Below are 13,944 nucleotides of genomic sequence, written 5' to 3'. Positions count from 1 at the left end.
CCCACCCTTCCCACCCAGGTACTTTGACCACCAAGAGCCAATCATGGGAAGGAAGCAGAAAACCCCCAGCTCCCCCAACAATGTGGTCCTGTAAATGCAAACTCCAGCACGCAAGCAAGTCTTCATAGCATTATATTAAAGTGAAACTTTTCTTTAAAAAAAAAAAAAGGCATGAGTACTCATTTTAACAATGAGGTTACACATTTCGGGCAGGTAAGCTCTAACCGCTGACCCACTGAGTGCCTGACTTCTGGGCCCCTCGACCTAGGGGAGCCCCGCAGCCTCCAGGTGACGGGAGAAGAGGGGGCGGCCCCCACACCCCAGGACCTGCTGGAACCTCTGCCCTAACATGAGGAGGGAGATGGAAAAGCAGGCGTGTGTGGATGCCTCCGCTGGCTGGAGGTGGCCTCGTCCTCAGGGTTAGCTGAACACGGTGTTGTGTTGCTGGGTCACTCGGATGAACGTCGCCCTCCTGCTGAGCTCTTTGAGTTTGGCGGCCCCCACGTAGGTGCAGGTAGACCTCAGTCCCCCGAGAATATCCAGAATCGTGTTCTCGACATCCCCTTTGTAAGGCACTTCCACAGTCTTGCCCTCAGGGGCTCTGGAAGAAAAAGGAAGCGTTTCTTTCAGTCTGGTTCTTTTCCCTGAACTACCCAAGGATCCCCAGCTTTGGCACTTGAACCCACCCCAAGGCACTCAGGCAGCTGCATGCCACTCTCTGATCCAACCCACCCTGGGAGGACCTCAGCCTTGCTGCACACGCCACGTGGGTCAGGCCAGCATCGCGGGTGAACGCACTCCTCCCACCCAAGACGCACAACCTGGCTGCTGACTGCCCAGAGTGCTGGGAACACAAAGTCTCCATCAGCAACTCCTGGAAGAGTTGCAGACCTGGCCCGCACCCCACCACCTCCTTCTGGTACGCCACACCTTCCATCGGAAACCAGCCCCCTCTTTCCATCCTCTGCTAATCTGTACACGGGCCTCCAGCTGACCCAGAGTCCAGAACACCGATGGGGTGGGGGAGCAGACCTCACGGCCACCTCCCACCAAGGCCTCTCCTGCTGGCCCACCCTAACCAATAACAGAACAAGCCCAGAGTGTGCCCTTCCCCTGTACCCCTGCCAGCCCTCCAAATGGCATCAGACAGAGCATCTTCACAGGAGACGATCAAGAGAGGAAGAAGGGACAGAGAAAATGGACAAGTGGGCACTGTGAGGTTGCATGGAGACCTCCGCGAGTGAGGTAAGTGATTCCACTCACACGGCCTCTGTTGGGCACCCCTCAGCTTACCTCCCTGCGTCTGCACAAATCACCATGCCTGGGCGTGGTGTGGGGCCTCTGCAAGGTGGACCCAGAGCAGAACTAAGGACCTCCTCAACACCCAAGGCTTTGGTAAGCATCCTTCATGTTTTCTGGGTGACACTTAGAAATTCAGGTCTGGCTCATGGCACAAACGTTAAACCACATCTGACTGTCCTGCTGAGTGCCTGTCCCACTCTTCCCAAGGCCACCAAGCAACACTGCCGGATTCCGCGTCACACCCCTTACTGCAGGTTCTGAAGATACCATCTAGACTTGTGTTAGAAGGGACATTACAAGAAGGGAATCTCCAGTCCACACACAACTAGCCCCCATCCAAGGGTCAGGAAATCTGGAAATTCTAACAATTTACCAAATACCGGAACTTTAGCTGGTCTCTTCACATGAAAAAACAGCATCTCTTGATCAAAAAGTCATTACCTAGAATTTCAAAAGGGTATTAACTCTTGTGCATTGAAATCTACACATGTAAGACTACCCTCAGGTAAGATCTAGTAGTTTAAACCATTGACCAGAACAAGACAAGGATGTCCATTCTCGCCACTGTTATTCAACATAGTTTTTGAAGTCCTAGCCTCTGCAATCAGAGAAGAAATAAAAGGAATCCAAACTGGAAAAGAAGTAAAACTGTTTGCAGATGATGAGACTATACACAGAAAATCCTAAAGAGGCCACCAGAAAACTACCGGTGCTAATCAAGGAATTTGGTAGAGCTGCAGGATACAAAATTAATGCACAGAAATCTCTTGCATTCCTATACACTAACAATGAAAGATCAGAAAGAGAAATTAAGGAAATACCATTTTACCATTGCAACAAAAAATAAAAATACCTTGGAATAAGCCTACTTGAAGCAAAGACCTTTCCTTGGTTAAAGGAGAACAGTATGGAGTTCCTTAAAAAACTAAAAATAGAGCTACCCTATGACCCAGCAATCCCACTCCTGGGCATATACCAGAGAAAACCCTGAATTCAAAAAAGATACAGGCACCTCAGTGTTTACTGCAGCACTGTTTACAATAGCCCGGACGTGGAAGCAACCTAAATGTCCATCAACAGGAATGGCTACTGATGTGGCACACATACAGAATGGACTACTACTCAGCCATAAAAAGGAATGAAACTGTACCATATGCAAAGCATGGAGAGACCTAGAGACAGTCAAACAGAGTGAAGTCAAGTCAGAGAAAACCAAATATGCAATAACACGTATATGTGGAATCTAGAAAAATGGTAGAAAGGAACTTATCTACAAAGCAGAAATGGGAGGGAAATGCAAATAAAGAGGGGATATACGTATACATACGGCTGATTTACTTTGCTGTAAAGCGGAAACTAACCCAACACTGTAAACAAACAACTAGAGTCCAAAAAAAATTAAGGAAAAACAAAAACACCACCATTGACCAGACCAAGGGCTGGCCTAGTGGCTAGTTTACAGCAAGTTCATGAAGCCGGTCACTGGTCACACCCAAGATGACTGGTATTGCTGTATTCTCTGACCACAGACCAACAAGTGCCAGAAATGATAACCATTTCATTTTTTAACAAACATTTCCATGGCCTCCCCAGGCTTACAGACACCCTCCAGATCCTCAGCATCACTTCTTCTCTAAGTGGCGATGGTATCTTTTGCAAGTCATTTATCATCGATGCCCAAGTCTTCTCATCTGTAAAATGAAGGGCTTTGATGTGTCTCCCAAGGACAGTGTGAGAACTAAATGGGTAATGACTGGGAAGGAACTAGCAAAGCATAAATAACTCTGCCTTAATTAAATACGTCAAAGTAAGAGAACCAGTCTTAGGAGGAGATTAGATGATGGGGGGGCGGGGATGGTGCAGAGACAGAACACGGATGCAGCCTAGAAGGCTCATGCTGCCTCTGGATTACGCTTCTCACTCCTTCAGCACTTTCCTTCCGTGTCTAAGATTTGATTGAATCCACTTCCGGAACTGAGTCTTGGTACTCCCAAATCTTCTATTTTCTGTTTTGTCTAAACCCTGCTGGAATCACAGAAGATGGTTTTTTGTTCAGCTCCTTGGTTTCTGTTCGTGCTCTAGCCTGGTCCGGCCTTCCCTACCTGCTTTTCTTAGAAACCCAAAACAGATGCAGTGGTTAGAGGGCAAAAAAAGTCCTCCAGGCAAAGCATCTGGCTGTCATGCAATCGCCATGGCTCCTCTCCCAGACCAGCACAGGCCCTTGAACAGTGGTACTGGTAAACCATTAAGCTGCTTGGCAGAGGTTCAGGTCGAAGGGGAGGCAGTAAACCCCTTTCTCTCTCTCCCCCGACACTATCCAGCCTCCTCCACCAGTCATCACACAGGAGAAAGAGGCCTTTGGAGGCTGCGTGGGACGGGGGTGTCCCTCTTGTCCTAAACTGTCTGCAGCTTCCAGGATGAAGGTATGAATGTAGCCCCCAGCTCCTTGTTCCCACCCCACTGTCCCCATAACTACAACAACTTTTTCTTATTGCGATTCCCCCCAAGAGAGAAAAAGACTGCAGAGAAAGAGGGGTGAAGTTAGACTACCAGTACCGAGGAACAGAGCTCTGGGGGGGGACCCCACCCCTCCCACCAGCCTGCCCACCTGAAATATCTCAGTGACTGAACTGTGTACCTTGAGCTTGGCTCAGACCTTACATAATGCATCCAAATCCCACGTCCTCATGGTAAGCTTTTGGGTGTGGAATAAGTGGTAGGAAATGGAGGGTATTGGCCCATGGCAGGGGGCCAGAATTCCCGAGCTCCTGTCCCATCCACATGGTGCAGCCTGTCATCACTGCCAACTCTGATGAGACGCAACGGCAGGCTCTACAGAGCAGGGCGAGGTGGTGAGTAAATTCTGCCACAGCGTTCTTCAAACACACGTACACACAATTAAAATGGAAGTGGAGCAGATAAGCAGACGTGAGCATCCCTTCCACAGACTGATAGGATTAGATGCCTACAAATGCTGCCTGTATCAGCTGTCTAAACTTGCAGGCGGGGCGAGTCCGATGGGAGCTGCTGCAGGTGACACCGGGCATTCTTCCCAAAGGTCTGACCTCCGGGAGGGGGTCTCACCCACCCCATCTCACATGCAGTGGGAGACCCTTCAGCCTGACTCACGCCAGGCTCCACAGGGGCTCTCTCAGGACGAGGCTGGGATATTCTGGCCTAGCCCCCTGGAAGCCTAGTGGGTCTCCTCCAGGGCTGGCAACAAAAGTCATAACTACTCACGCATACCCCTAATTCCATTTCCAACTCGACCCCAAACACTGCCAATGCTAGTTGGATAAAAATTATGGCTGTTTTGAGAGAGGCCAGGATGGGTTTTCTAATCAAAGATGACATAAATAGATGGAAAGAAACCGTGTTCTTGGATTGGAGGAATCAATATTGTCAACTTGCTCATACTACCCAATGCAATCTACACATTCAATGCAATCTCTATCAAATTAGCAATGACATTTTTCACAGAACAACAACAAAAAATTCTTACAATTTGTATGGAGACACAAAAGACCCCAAATAGCCAAAGTGATCTTGAGAAAGAAAAATGAAGCTAGAGGAATCAGGCCCCCCTGACTTCAGACTATACTATATACAAAGCTACAGTTATCTAAAGAATATGGTACTGGCACAAAAACAGATGTAGGTAAATGGAACAGGACAGCAAGCTCAGAAATAAATCCACTCACCTATGGTCAATTACATAACGTCATACACAAAAAGAAACTCAAAATGGATTTAAGACCTAAATGTAAGACCTGATACTATGAAACTCAGAGGAAAACATAAGTAAAACTCTTTGACATAAATCACAACAATATCTTTTGACCCATCTCCTAGAGTAACAGGAATAAAAATAAACTGCTGGATGGCATCACTGACTCGATGGACCTGAGTCTGAGTGAACTCCGGGAGTTGGTGATGGACAGGGAGGCCTGGCATGCTGCGATTTATGGGGTCACAAAGAGTCGGACACGACTGAGTGACTGAACTGAACTGAACTGAATTAAACTCAAAAAAGTTTCTGCACAGCAAAGGAAACCATAATCAAAATGAAAAGACAACCCACAGAATGGAAGAAAATATTTGCAAATGATGGCAACTAGCAAGGGATTACTTTCCAAAATTTACAAATAGCTCATGTGGCTCAATATTAGAGATCACCTCTCACACCAGTCATAATGGCCATGATCACAAAGTCTACAAAGAGTAAATGCTAGAAAGGGTGTGGAGAAAAGAGAACCCTCCTACACCGTTGGTGGGAATGCAAACTGGTACACCCACTATGGAAACAGTATGGAGACTCCTTAGGAGACTAAAAGCGGAGCTGCCATATGATCCAGCCCCACTCCTGGACATGTATCTGGGGAAAACATGGTTCTAAAGGATACATGTACCCCAGCATTCACTGCAGCTCTGTCTACAATAGACGGGACATGGAAGCATCCTAAATGTCCATCGACAGATAAATGGATAAAGAATATGTGGTACATATAACATGTACACGATGGAATATTACTCAGCCATTAAAAATGAAATAATGCCATTTGCAGCAACATGAATAGACCTACTAAGGAGTCAGAAAAAGACAAATATCATATGACACGGCTTCTATGCACAATCTGAAAAGAATGATACAAATGAATTTATGAATAAACTTACGGTTACCAGGAAGGAAGATGGGGGGACAGACTCAGAGTCTGGCACTGACATGTACACACTGCTGTGTTTACAGTAGATAACCCACAAGGACCTACTGTATAGCACAGGGAACTCTATTCAGTATTTTGCAGTAACCTATAAGGAAAAAGAATCTGAAAAAAAATGTATACGTATGTACAACTGAATCACTCTGCCACACACCTGAAACTAACAATGCTGTAAATCAACTATACTTCAATTAAAAAAAGGTAAGCCATACAGTTATTTAAATATCTTAATTTTAAAAGTGTTTCCCAGGTCTTTCCCCTGGTACCATAATATAGAGAGACTCGTATTCTTTGAGACCTACTTCCATCCCCCAGGTCTCCCACATTGCAGGTGGATTCTTTTACCAGCTGAGCCACCAGGGAAGCCCAAGAATCCTGGGGGATCTTCCCAACCCAGGGATTGAACCAGGGTCTCCTGCATTGCAGGCGGACTCTTTACCAGCTGAGCTACAAGGGAAGCCACCATAATATAAACTTGTACTCTCTGAGACCTATTTCCATCCCATTCCTGTAAGAAGCAAGGGAATGTAACCTCACCAGTGATGGCGCTGTGCCCACTCCCCTTCCCACCCCTACATACCTATACTCCGCGACCCCTCCGGAGTGTTTCTTCATCGCCGTCTCTGAGCTCATCCCATAGAAGAGCTTGAGCTTCTGTCCGTTCCTCTCGATCACCTCTCCGGCACACTCAGTATGGCCCGAAAACATTCCTCCCAGCATGACAAAATCTGCTCCAGCCCCTGTACCCCAAAGTGGGGACAAAAAGAAGCAGCAGAGAAAAGAGTCAGGGAAAAATCAGCTCCAGAAAGATGCAAGGACTACCAACTCCCACTCCCTCTCCTGGCTATAGTGAGAAAAAGCTCGACTTCCCTACTCGGGGGGAAAAAGTTAAGGGCAGACGGGCACCAGACAGTCCGAGCAACACAGCCTACTGAAGCTTGGTGACTGGTACACGTGGCAATCCTCAATGGTTATTGTTGACTTCCTATGACCATCTTCCACAGGTCTCTCTTAAAATCAGAGCAGCTTTAGAAGTGAGCAGCATCTCAGCGTGTTGTCCAATCTCATACTTAATACAATAAATCCTCTGCCATGTCCCCATTGGGCATCTGGTCTACCTAAAGGTCTCTGCACTCTCACACTCTGTAGAGATGGGAAGGGACCTCAGAACAGACAGAACTTCCTGCCCTAGAGCTTGGGCATGAAGGAGAGATATCTGTACATATGTATATAGGTGTGTGTTTGTGTGTACACATGTGTATGTCTGTGTACATCAAACATATACACACATCTGTCTAAAGATATCTCCTGTAAAACTCGACTCACACCTCTGTTGTGATAAACATTTGACTTCCAGTGTAAACAACACCCCATATAAACCACCAAATGACATGAAACTTCCAGGACAGGTACAGAGGAGACTGGATTGTTGCAGTGGCCTTTGGAGGTTATGTTGGATCCGAACCAGGAGTGGTAGGACCAGGGCCGGCTCACTGCTCTGTCCTCAGTGTTTATCACAGCACATGGCAGAGGTGGCGTGACTAGCTGTCAGGAAAGTAGAAGGCATACACGGAAGAAAGAGAAACAGTCACCGTTCACCATCCTGACCATCCTACTGAGGGTTTACGTTCAGAATCGGGGGATACCAGGGTACAGAAGTGTTACACAGTCAGGATGAAGGATCAGAAGGAGCAAGCACAGACTCCCCTAAAAACTGGCCTTGACCACTTACAGCTAGTCACTTAAATATCTGTAAGAGGACTTCGAGGTGTGCCTCAGGTGTCCCAGGCCCTTCCGTCCAGCATCACAGAAGGCCGGCTCTGCAGGGCTGGACCCTGGGCCTGGGAATCAGGCAAGTGAGGGCCTCCTGACTTGGCAGCAAGCTTTGACGACTTCCCCACAGGGTCCCCAACACAAATGCCAGCTCCTCGGTCCCCCTGCCATGATGATAAGGGGGCAGGGACAACTGGTGTCCGGTCAGGCCTCCTGAAGACCACAACTCAGGAAGCAGTGCTTTTAAGAGGCTTCCAATCACTTCCCTTTCCGAACGCTCTTGTGTCCTTTCCCAACCAGCATTTTTTCCCAAAGTGGTTCCTCTCCGTCCGAAGGCATGGCTACACTTCCTGGAATGGGGGTGGAGACAAGCCTTCAGAGCCCGAGTCCAGAGACCACTCTGCACAGGGTGCCCGTGTGCCCTATTAGAGGGGAGCCCGAGACAGACACCCCTCAGTGTTCAGTACTTCCAGCTGATAACCCCACAGTGTTCAGTACATCCAGCTGAAAACCCCACAGGAGAAACGTCCCTGGCGGCTGATCGTTATTATAAGAGGTGAGTGAAAGACCAGTGGAGCAGGAATCCCAACTCTGCCCTCGAGTGCGGGACCCTTACCTTGTCACTCGCCTCTGGGGGCCTCTGTCCCCTGCACGTTCTCCAGGGTTGCTATGAAACCTAGCTGCTAAGAACACTGCCCTGCGTAATGAACCTAAGACGATTTACGGACTGAACCAAAACAGTGATAAAGAAGGACAAGAGGGGGTATCACCTCTTAAGGTGAGAGGAGGGGCCAGCAGCATCTCTGAGGGGTGCCCAAGGCAGAAAATTCCCTCCAGTGAAAAAAGAAAAAAATAAACCAGCAGCAAACCCGGTCCTGGCATCAGGAAAGGAGGGAAGGGCTGCCTCCGGCTGGTACACCTCACAGCTGTGGACTGCAGTTGGCAAAGGTTCAGTGGCGGGCACGGGGCACAGCCTGCAGAGATGCCGCATGGCCCAGTGCCTTCCCAAGGAAACACCTGGCCAGCCGGCCCGTGGTCCAGCCCCACCAGACCACAGCCGGACGCTGCTGCCCCCAGTGGGAAACAGGCTCCTCAGCATCTGGTAAGTGAAACTGCGGCTGGGATCTCAGTCCCTCCCTGGGGATATTAACCCCAGGTTAGGCTCCAAACACCCCCTCGCTGAAGTTTCGGGGGGCATCAGACCTGGTACAGTCCCCTTCCAACGGGTCCCCTGAGCCCTCTCGGTGGTGACTTCTGGACTCTGCCCACTATCTATCCCTGGGCACTGGGCTAGAACCAAAGGATGCCAGGATGTGGCCCAATCAGAGGCTGAGATCCAGGGAGAGGAAACTCAGGATTGGCCCCGATCCTCTCCGAACGTGTCTGCCCCCTCCCTCCGGCAACCCCACACGGAGCTCACCCTTCCCCCCCCAACCCCTGCACGATCCCGCCCCTCCACGGCCTCTTACCAAAGGCTTTGGCGACATCTCCTGGACACGTGCAGCCTCCGTCCTTCAAAAAGGGGAAGAGCAGAGAGAGGAGGTCAGTGGGAGCTGGGCCAGGCCATTGCCTGCCCCCTCCATCTCCCCCCGGGGGAATGAGATGGTGTCTGCTGGCCTGGCCCCCTCCGGCCACACCCAGCAGAGTCCAGGCCCAGCACTCCCCTTGTGACCAAGCCGGACCGTGTGGGTAGCTCTGTCAAGTTTATGATTAACCTCCTTCTCTGAACTTTTATTCCTTTTCTTGTTCAAAACCTTGTTCTCCTCAAGACTGAGGAGTATCAGGAAAAAAGAGAGGAACTGCAACCCAGCAGGACCCCATGGGGCCCTTCCTGGGAGACAGGCCACCCCCCCGTATTGTCTGCTCAAGCTCCTCTCTGAAGTACCTAGATAATAGTATTTGATGCACAGTTCCTGAGTTGCTTTGCAGATATGAAAGTGAAAAGTGAAAGTGTTAGTTGCTCAGTCGTGTCCAACTCTTTGTGACCCTGTGGACTGTAGCCTGCCAGGCTCCTCTTGGCCATGGAATTCTCCAGGCAAGAATACTGGAGTGGGCTGCCATTCCCTTCTTCAGGGGATCTTCCTGACCCAGGGATTGACCCCAGGTCCCTTGCATTGCAGGCAGATTCTTTACCATCTGAGCCACCAGAGAAGCCCCTATTTGATGCACAGTTCTTGAGTCGCTTTGCAGGTATGAAAACCCACCACCAAACAGAAGATGTTAACTACTTGATGACCATGAGCACATAGCCCCAGGCCTCCTGGAACCTAAGGACCAATAACATGAACCCCTGTGACATCACCCTGTTCCCTCACCATCAGCCAATCAGATAATTGTGCACAAGCTGATCACGTGACCCTGCAATCTGCCCCCCACACTCCAACCTGGCTTTTAAAAGTGCTTTGCCAAAACCCTTCCAGGAGCTTAGGGTTTTTTTAGGGCACGAGCCACTGTCTCTTGCATGGCCCTGCAATTAACCTTTCTCTGCTCCAAACTCCAATGTTTCCATTTGTTTGGCCTCGCTGCATCAGGCACTCCAACTCGTGCTAATACCCTCCCTCACCACTGCACCTGCTATTCCCAGGCCCCATCAGTCATGTTTCAGGCCAGTACATGCCCCGCCCCCCAACCCCGCCGCCCCCACCACCCACCCCCGCTCCCCCACTGGGCATCAGTACTCCACTTAGGATGCAGGAACCACTGAGCAGGCAGGATCAGGGGGCTGGACCTCATCTCCACCAGCCCTCGTACAACATGCCTGGCCACTGGCCATCCCCACGTAACTAGTATTCAGTCATCCCCTCTCCCCGCTGCCCGACATGAAGTGAAACTTATTTAGCACAAGAGCACTAGTATTTTATGAGCCTCAAAGGACACTGAGTTTGCTCCTTTGTATTTCAAACCTTGTGTCTCCTTGTCACTGTCTTGTAAGGTCCCCAGTTTCCTTCAAGTCAAACACAGGCTCCCGGCACTGCCTTGACCCACAGAGCACCCTGCACTGGTTCACTGCCCATCACTGTGGGCTGCTGGCACAGTTTGGCCACGGGGGTTATGTTTCAACACCAGGGACCCAGTACAAAACCACAGGACACAGACCTACTGGGTTTTCTTACAAGCACGAGAAGCACAAAATAACCAGGCTGCTACCTGCTGTTGGCAGTGTGGCCTGTGTGAGGTCCGAGGAGGAAAAGGGCAGCCACGTGGCCTGGGGTAGCTGCCCACCCAACAGAGAAAAGCAAGGAAGCAGAGGCCCTGGGAAGCCAGGTCAGTGCTCAGGTGCTGCCTGTCCCCAGGAGAGGGGACACACTTTGGGAAGGATGCAGAAGACCCAGGCCACCCGAGCTACCCATGTGGTGATGGCAGGAAGGTGGAGGGCATCTCCGTGGAACTGAGAGGAACCACCTTACAAACAGCGTCTCTGACTGAGGACGTGGGTCCCTATGACTCAATCCTCCTTTTCTGGTCTGCTTTTAAGCCTGTCCTTCCAGGAGCTAGACCTCAAACACTCAGTTCAGTTGCTCTGTCGTGTCCAGCTCTTTGCAACCCCATGGACTGCAGCACGCCAGGCCTCCCTGTTCATCACCAACTCCCAGAGCCTACTCAAACTCATGTCCATCACGTCAGTGATGCCATCCAACCATCTCATCCTCTGTCATCCACTTCTCCTCCCGCCTTCCATCTTTCCCAGCATCAGGGTTTTTTCCAATGAGTCAGTTACACATCAGATGGCCAAAGTATTGAAGTTTCAGCTTCAGCATCAGTCCTTCCAATGAATATTCAGGACTGATTTTCTTTAGGATTGGCTGGTTGAATCTCAAACACTGCTTCATTGCAATTCTGATCAAAAGGCAGGGGTGGGGGTTCAATTTCTTGTTTTTATGAATATTTACTGACTGCAATTACCTCCTCCATCAAGTGCATCATTCATGTCTGGCTTTCCTGACCCGGGAGGACCATGGGGTCACAAGCAAGGATTTATTTCAGAAGCAGGCTCTCCATAAAGGGCACGTGGCCAAAGCTCTTCGTGTGAATACAGTCACACACATGGCCGTGTGTCTTGTTGGTGCTTCAAATTTACCGCATATTTTTACTTTCTCTTTCAAAGGTGCAACCTCTCTATGCCCTTCACTTGACTTGCCAATTATTTTTAAATTGCTTTATCTTTTTATCAAAACCAGTTCTCCACAATAGGGTTTCAAACTTATAACCTCAAAAGAATAAATAGGGACTGGCCCTGGCAGTCTGTGGTTAAGATGCCCAAGCGTTCACTGCAGGGAGCGTGGGTTCGATCCCTGGGCGGGGAACTAATATCCCATACGCCATGCAGTATGGCCAGAAACAAGATTAAATACACTCATGCTCCCAATAAGAAGGTCCCTAGCATGGCCTGCCTTAAAATATGTGTGCACACCTACACACACACACACACAAGCGTGTTCTTAAGTCTTTATCTCACTTGTGAATAGTTCTCACTGCTCGTGCGGGCTTCTGCAAATGTCACACCTGTGTGGTCAGTGATGAGGCCTGACTCAGAAAGCCTGCGCTCTAGGGACCCCCAGAAAACAAGTTCTCCTCCTCCCAGGATGTCCACAGATGTCAAGATGTCCACAGTTAACAGGACTGCATGATGTGCTTGGGAGAGGAAACCATACATAGCACCTCATCTACTCACTGTGCCAGGCTGGGATTTATGAAACAGACAACGCGTGGCCAGCAGGCAGGGCTACAGTGTAACCAGTGCAACCCAACGTCACACAACACCTTAGGGCAAAGGAGTCTGCCCCCAACTACATTTACAGGTAATCTCCAAAGGAGGTTCAAAGCATCCTTTCATGTTCTCAGGAGGCAGAGACATGCATGTAACTTTCATTCATGAACAGGCACAGCTGCAGGGAGGTTGTTTTTTTTTTTTTTTTAAAACATGCAAATATTTCAAGGGTTACTTGTTTTGTTTTCCAAGAGTGTTGAAGTCTTTTAGTAGAAAAGGTATCACATGACATGAGTGATGATTCGATCTGTGAACTGTCAGCATGACCTCTTCTTAAAAACAGCTGCCCAGCCCTAAAGGAAGGGGCAGTGAAAACAAGCATGTAGTGGACAGAGGGGACTAATCGAGCACCAACTATGAACAAGGGGTTCTTACAAATTTCATTTTTCTATTCAAGCACCACAAGTACCAGAAGTTGATACTTTGTAGGTGGGGAAAAACAAAGAGGAAGGCTCAGAAAGGTGGAATGACTTGTTCAAGGTCACACAGCTGTAATAATGGATGAATGAGATTAGAACCCTAGTTAAGAGTCAACTCTAAAAATGTCTAGAAGCATACATATCAAAACATTAGCAATGGTTATCTTAAGATGGCATTTCTATAGAAGCAAAAACAGAAATGGGACCTAATCAAGCTTCTAAGCTTTTGCTCAGCAAAGGAAACATAATCATAACAAAAAGACAACCTATGGACTGGGAGAAACTATTTGCAAATGATACAACTGACAAGACCTTAATTTTCTAAATATACAAACAGTTCATACGACTCAAAAACAAACAAACAACCCCATCAAAAAATAGGCCAAAGGCCTAAATAGACATTTCTCCAAAGAAGACATACTGATAGTCAATAGGGACATGAAAAGATGCTCATCATCTCTAGTTATTAGAGAAATGCAATCAAAATTACAATGAGGTACCCCTCACACCAGTCAGAATGGACATCATTAAAAAGTCTACAAATGACAAATGATAGGGTGTGAAGAAAAGAACTCTCCCACACTGTTGGTGAGAATCTAATTGGTGCAGCCACTATGGAAGAGGATGGGGTATGGAGGTTCCTCAAAAAACTAAAACTAGAGTTGCCATGTGATCCAGCTATCCCACTCCTGGGCATACATCCAGACCAAACTCTAATTTAAAGAGAAACATGCATCCCTCTGTTCATAGTGGCACTACTCACAACACCCAAGACACGGAGAGAACCTAGCCTGTCCATTGACATGTGAATGGATAAAGCTCTCTCCACACACACAGAGCAACAGTACACAGCCTTAAAAAGAAGGAAATCATGCCATCTCAGCAACATGGACGGACCTACAGATTATCATACCAAACGAAGCAAGTCAAAACGAGAAAGACAGGGGCTCCCCTGGTGGCT

The 13,944-nt window shown here is 48.6% G+C and overlaps 1 protein-coding gene across 1 annotated transcript in view; it reads right to left on the bottom strand.

The window, feature by feature from the left end:
* Positions 1-55: 55 nt before the first annotated feature.
* GMPR (guanosine monophosphate reductase) overlaps positions 56-13,944 on the bottom strand; it is a gene marked incomplete at its 5' end in the record, with an annotated part of 60,668 nt that continues 46,779 nt past the window's right edge. Inside the window, 3 exons of the mRNA XM_010848828.1 lie at positions 56-601; positions 6,604-6,763; positions 9,266-9,308. Coding sequence (XP_010847130.1) covers positions 421-601; positions 6,604-6,763; positions 9,266-9,308 — 384 coding nt within the window. The remainder of the gene's footprint in view (positions 602-6,603; positions 6,764-9,265; positions 9,309-13,944) is intronic.

Source organism: Bison bison, unplaced genomic scaffold, assembly GCF_000754665.1.
Source record: "Bison bison bison isolate TAMUID 2011002044 unplaced genomic scaffold, Bison_UMD1.0 scf7180017864274, whole genome shotgun sequence".
Taxonomy (NCBI): Eukaryota; Metazoa; Chordata; class Mammalia; order Artiodactyla; family Bovidae; genus Bison; species Bison bison.
The sequence above is the reverse complement of the archived record's forward strand: the minus strand, read 5'-3'. Positions and strand labels throughout refer to the sequence as shown.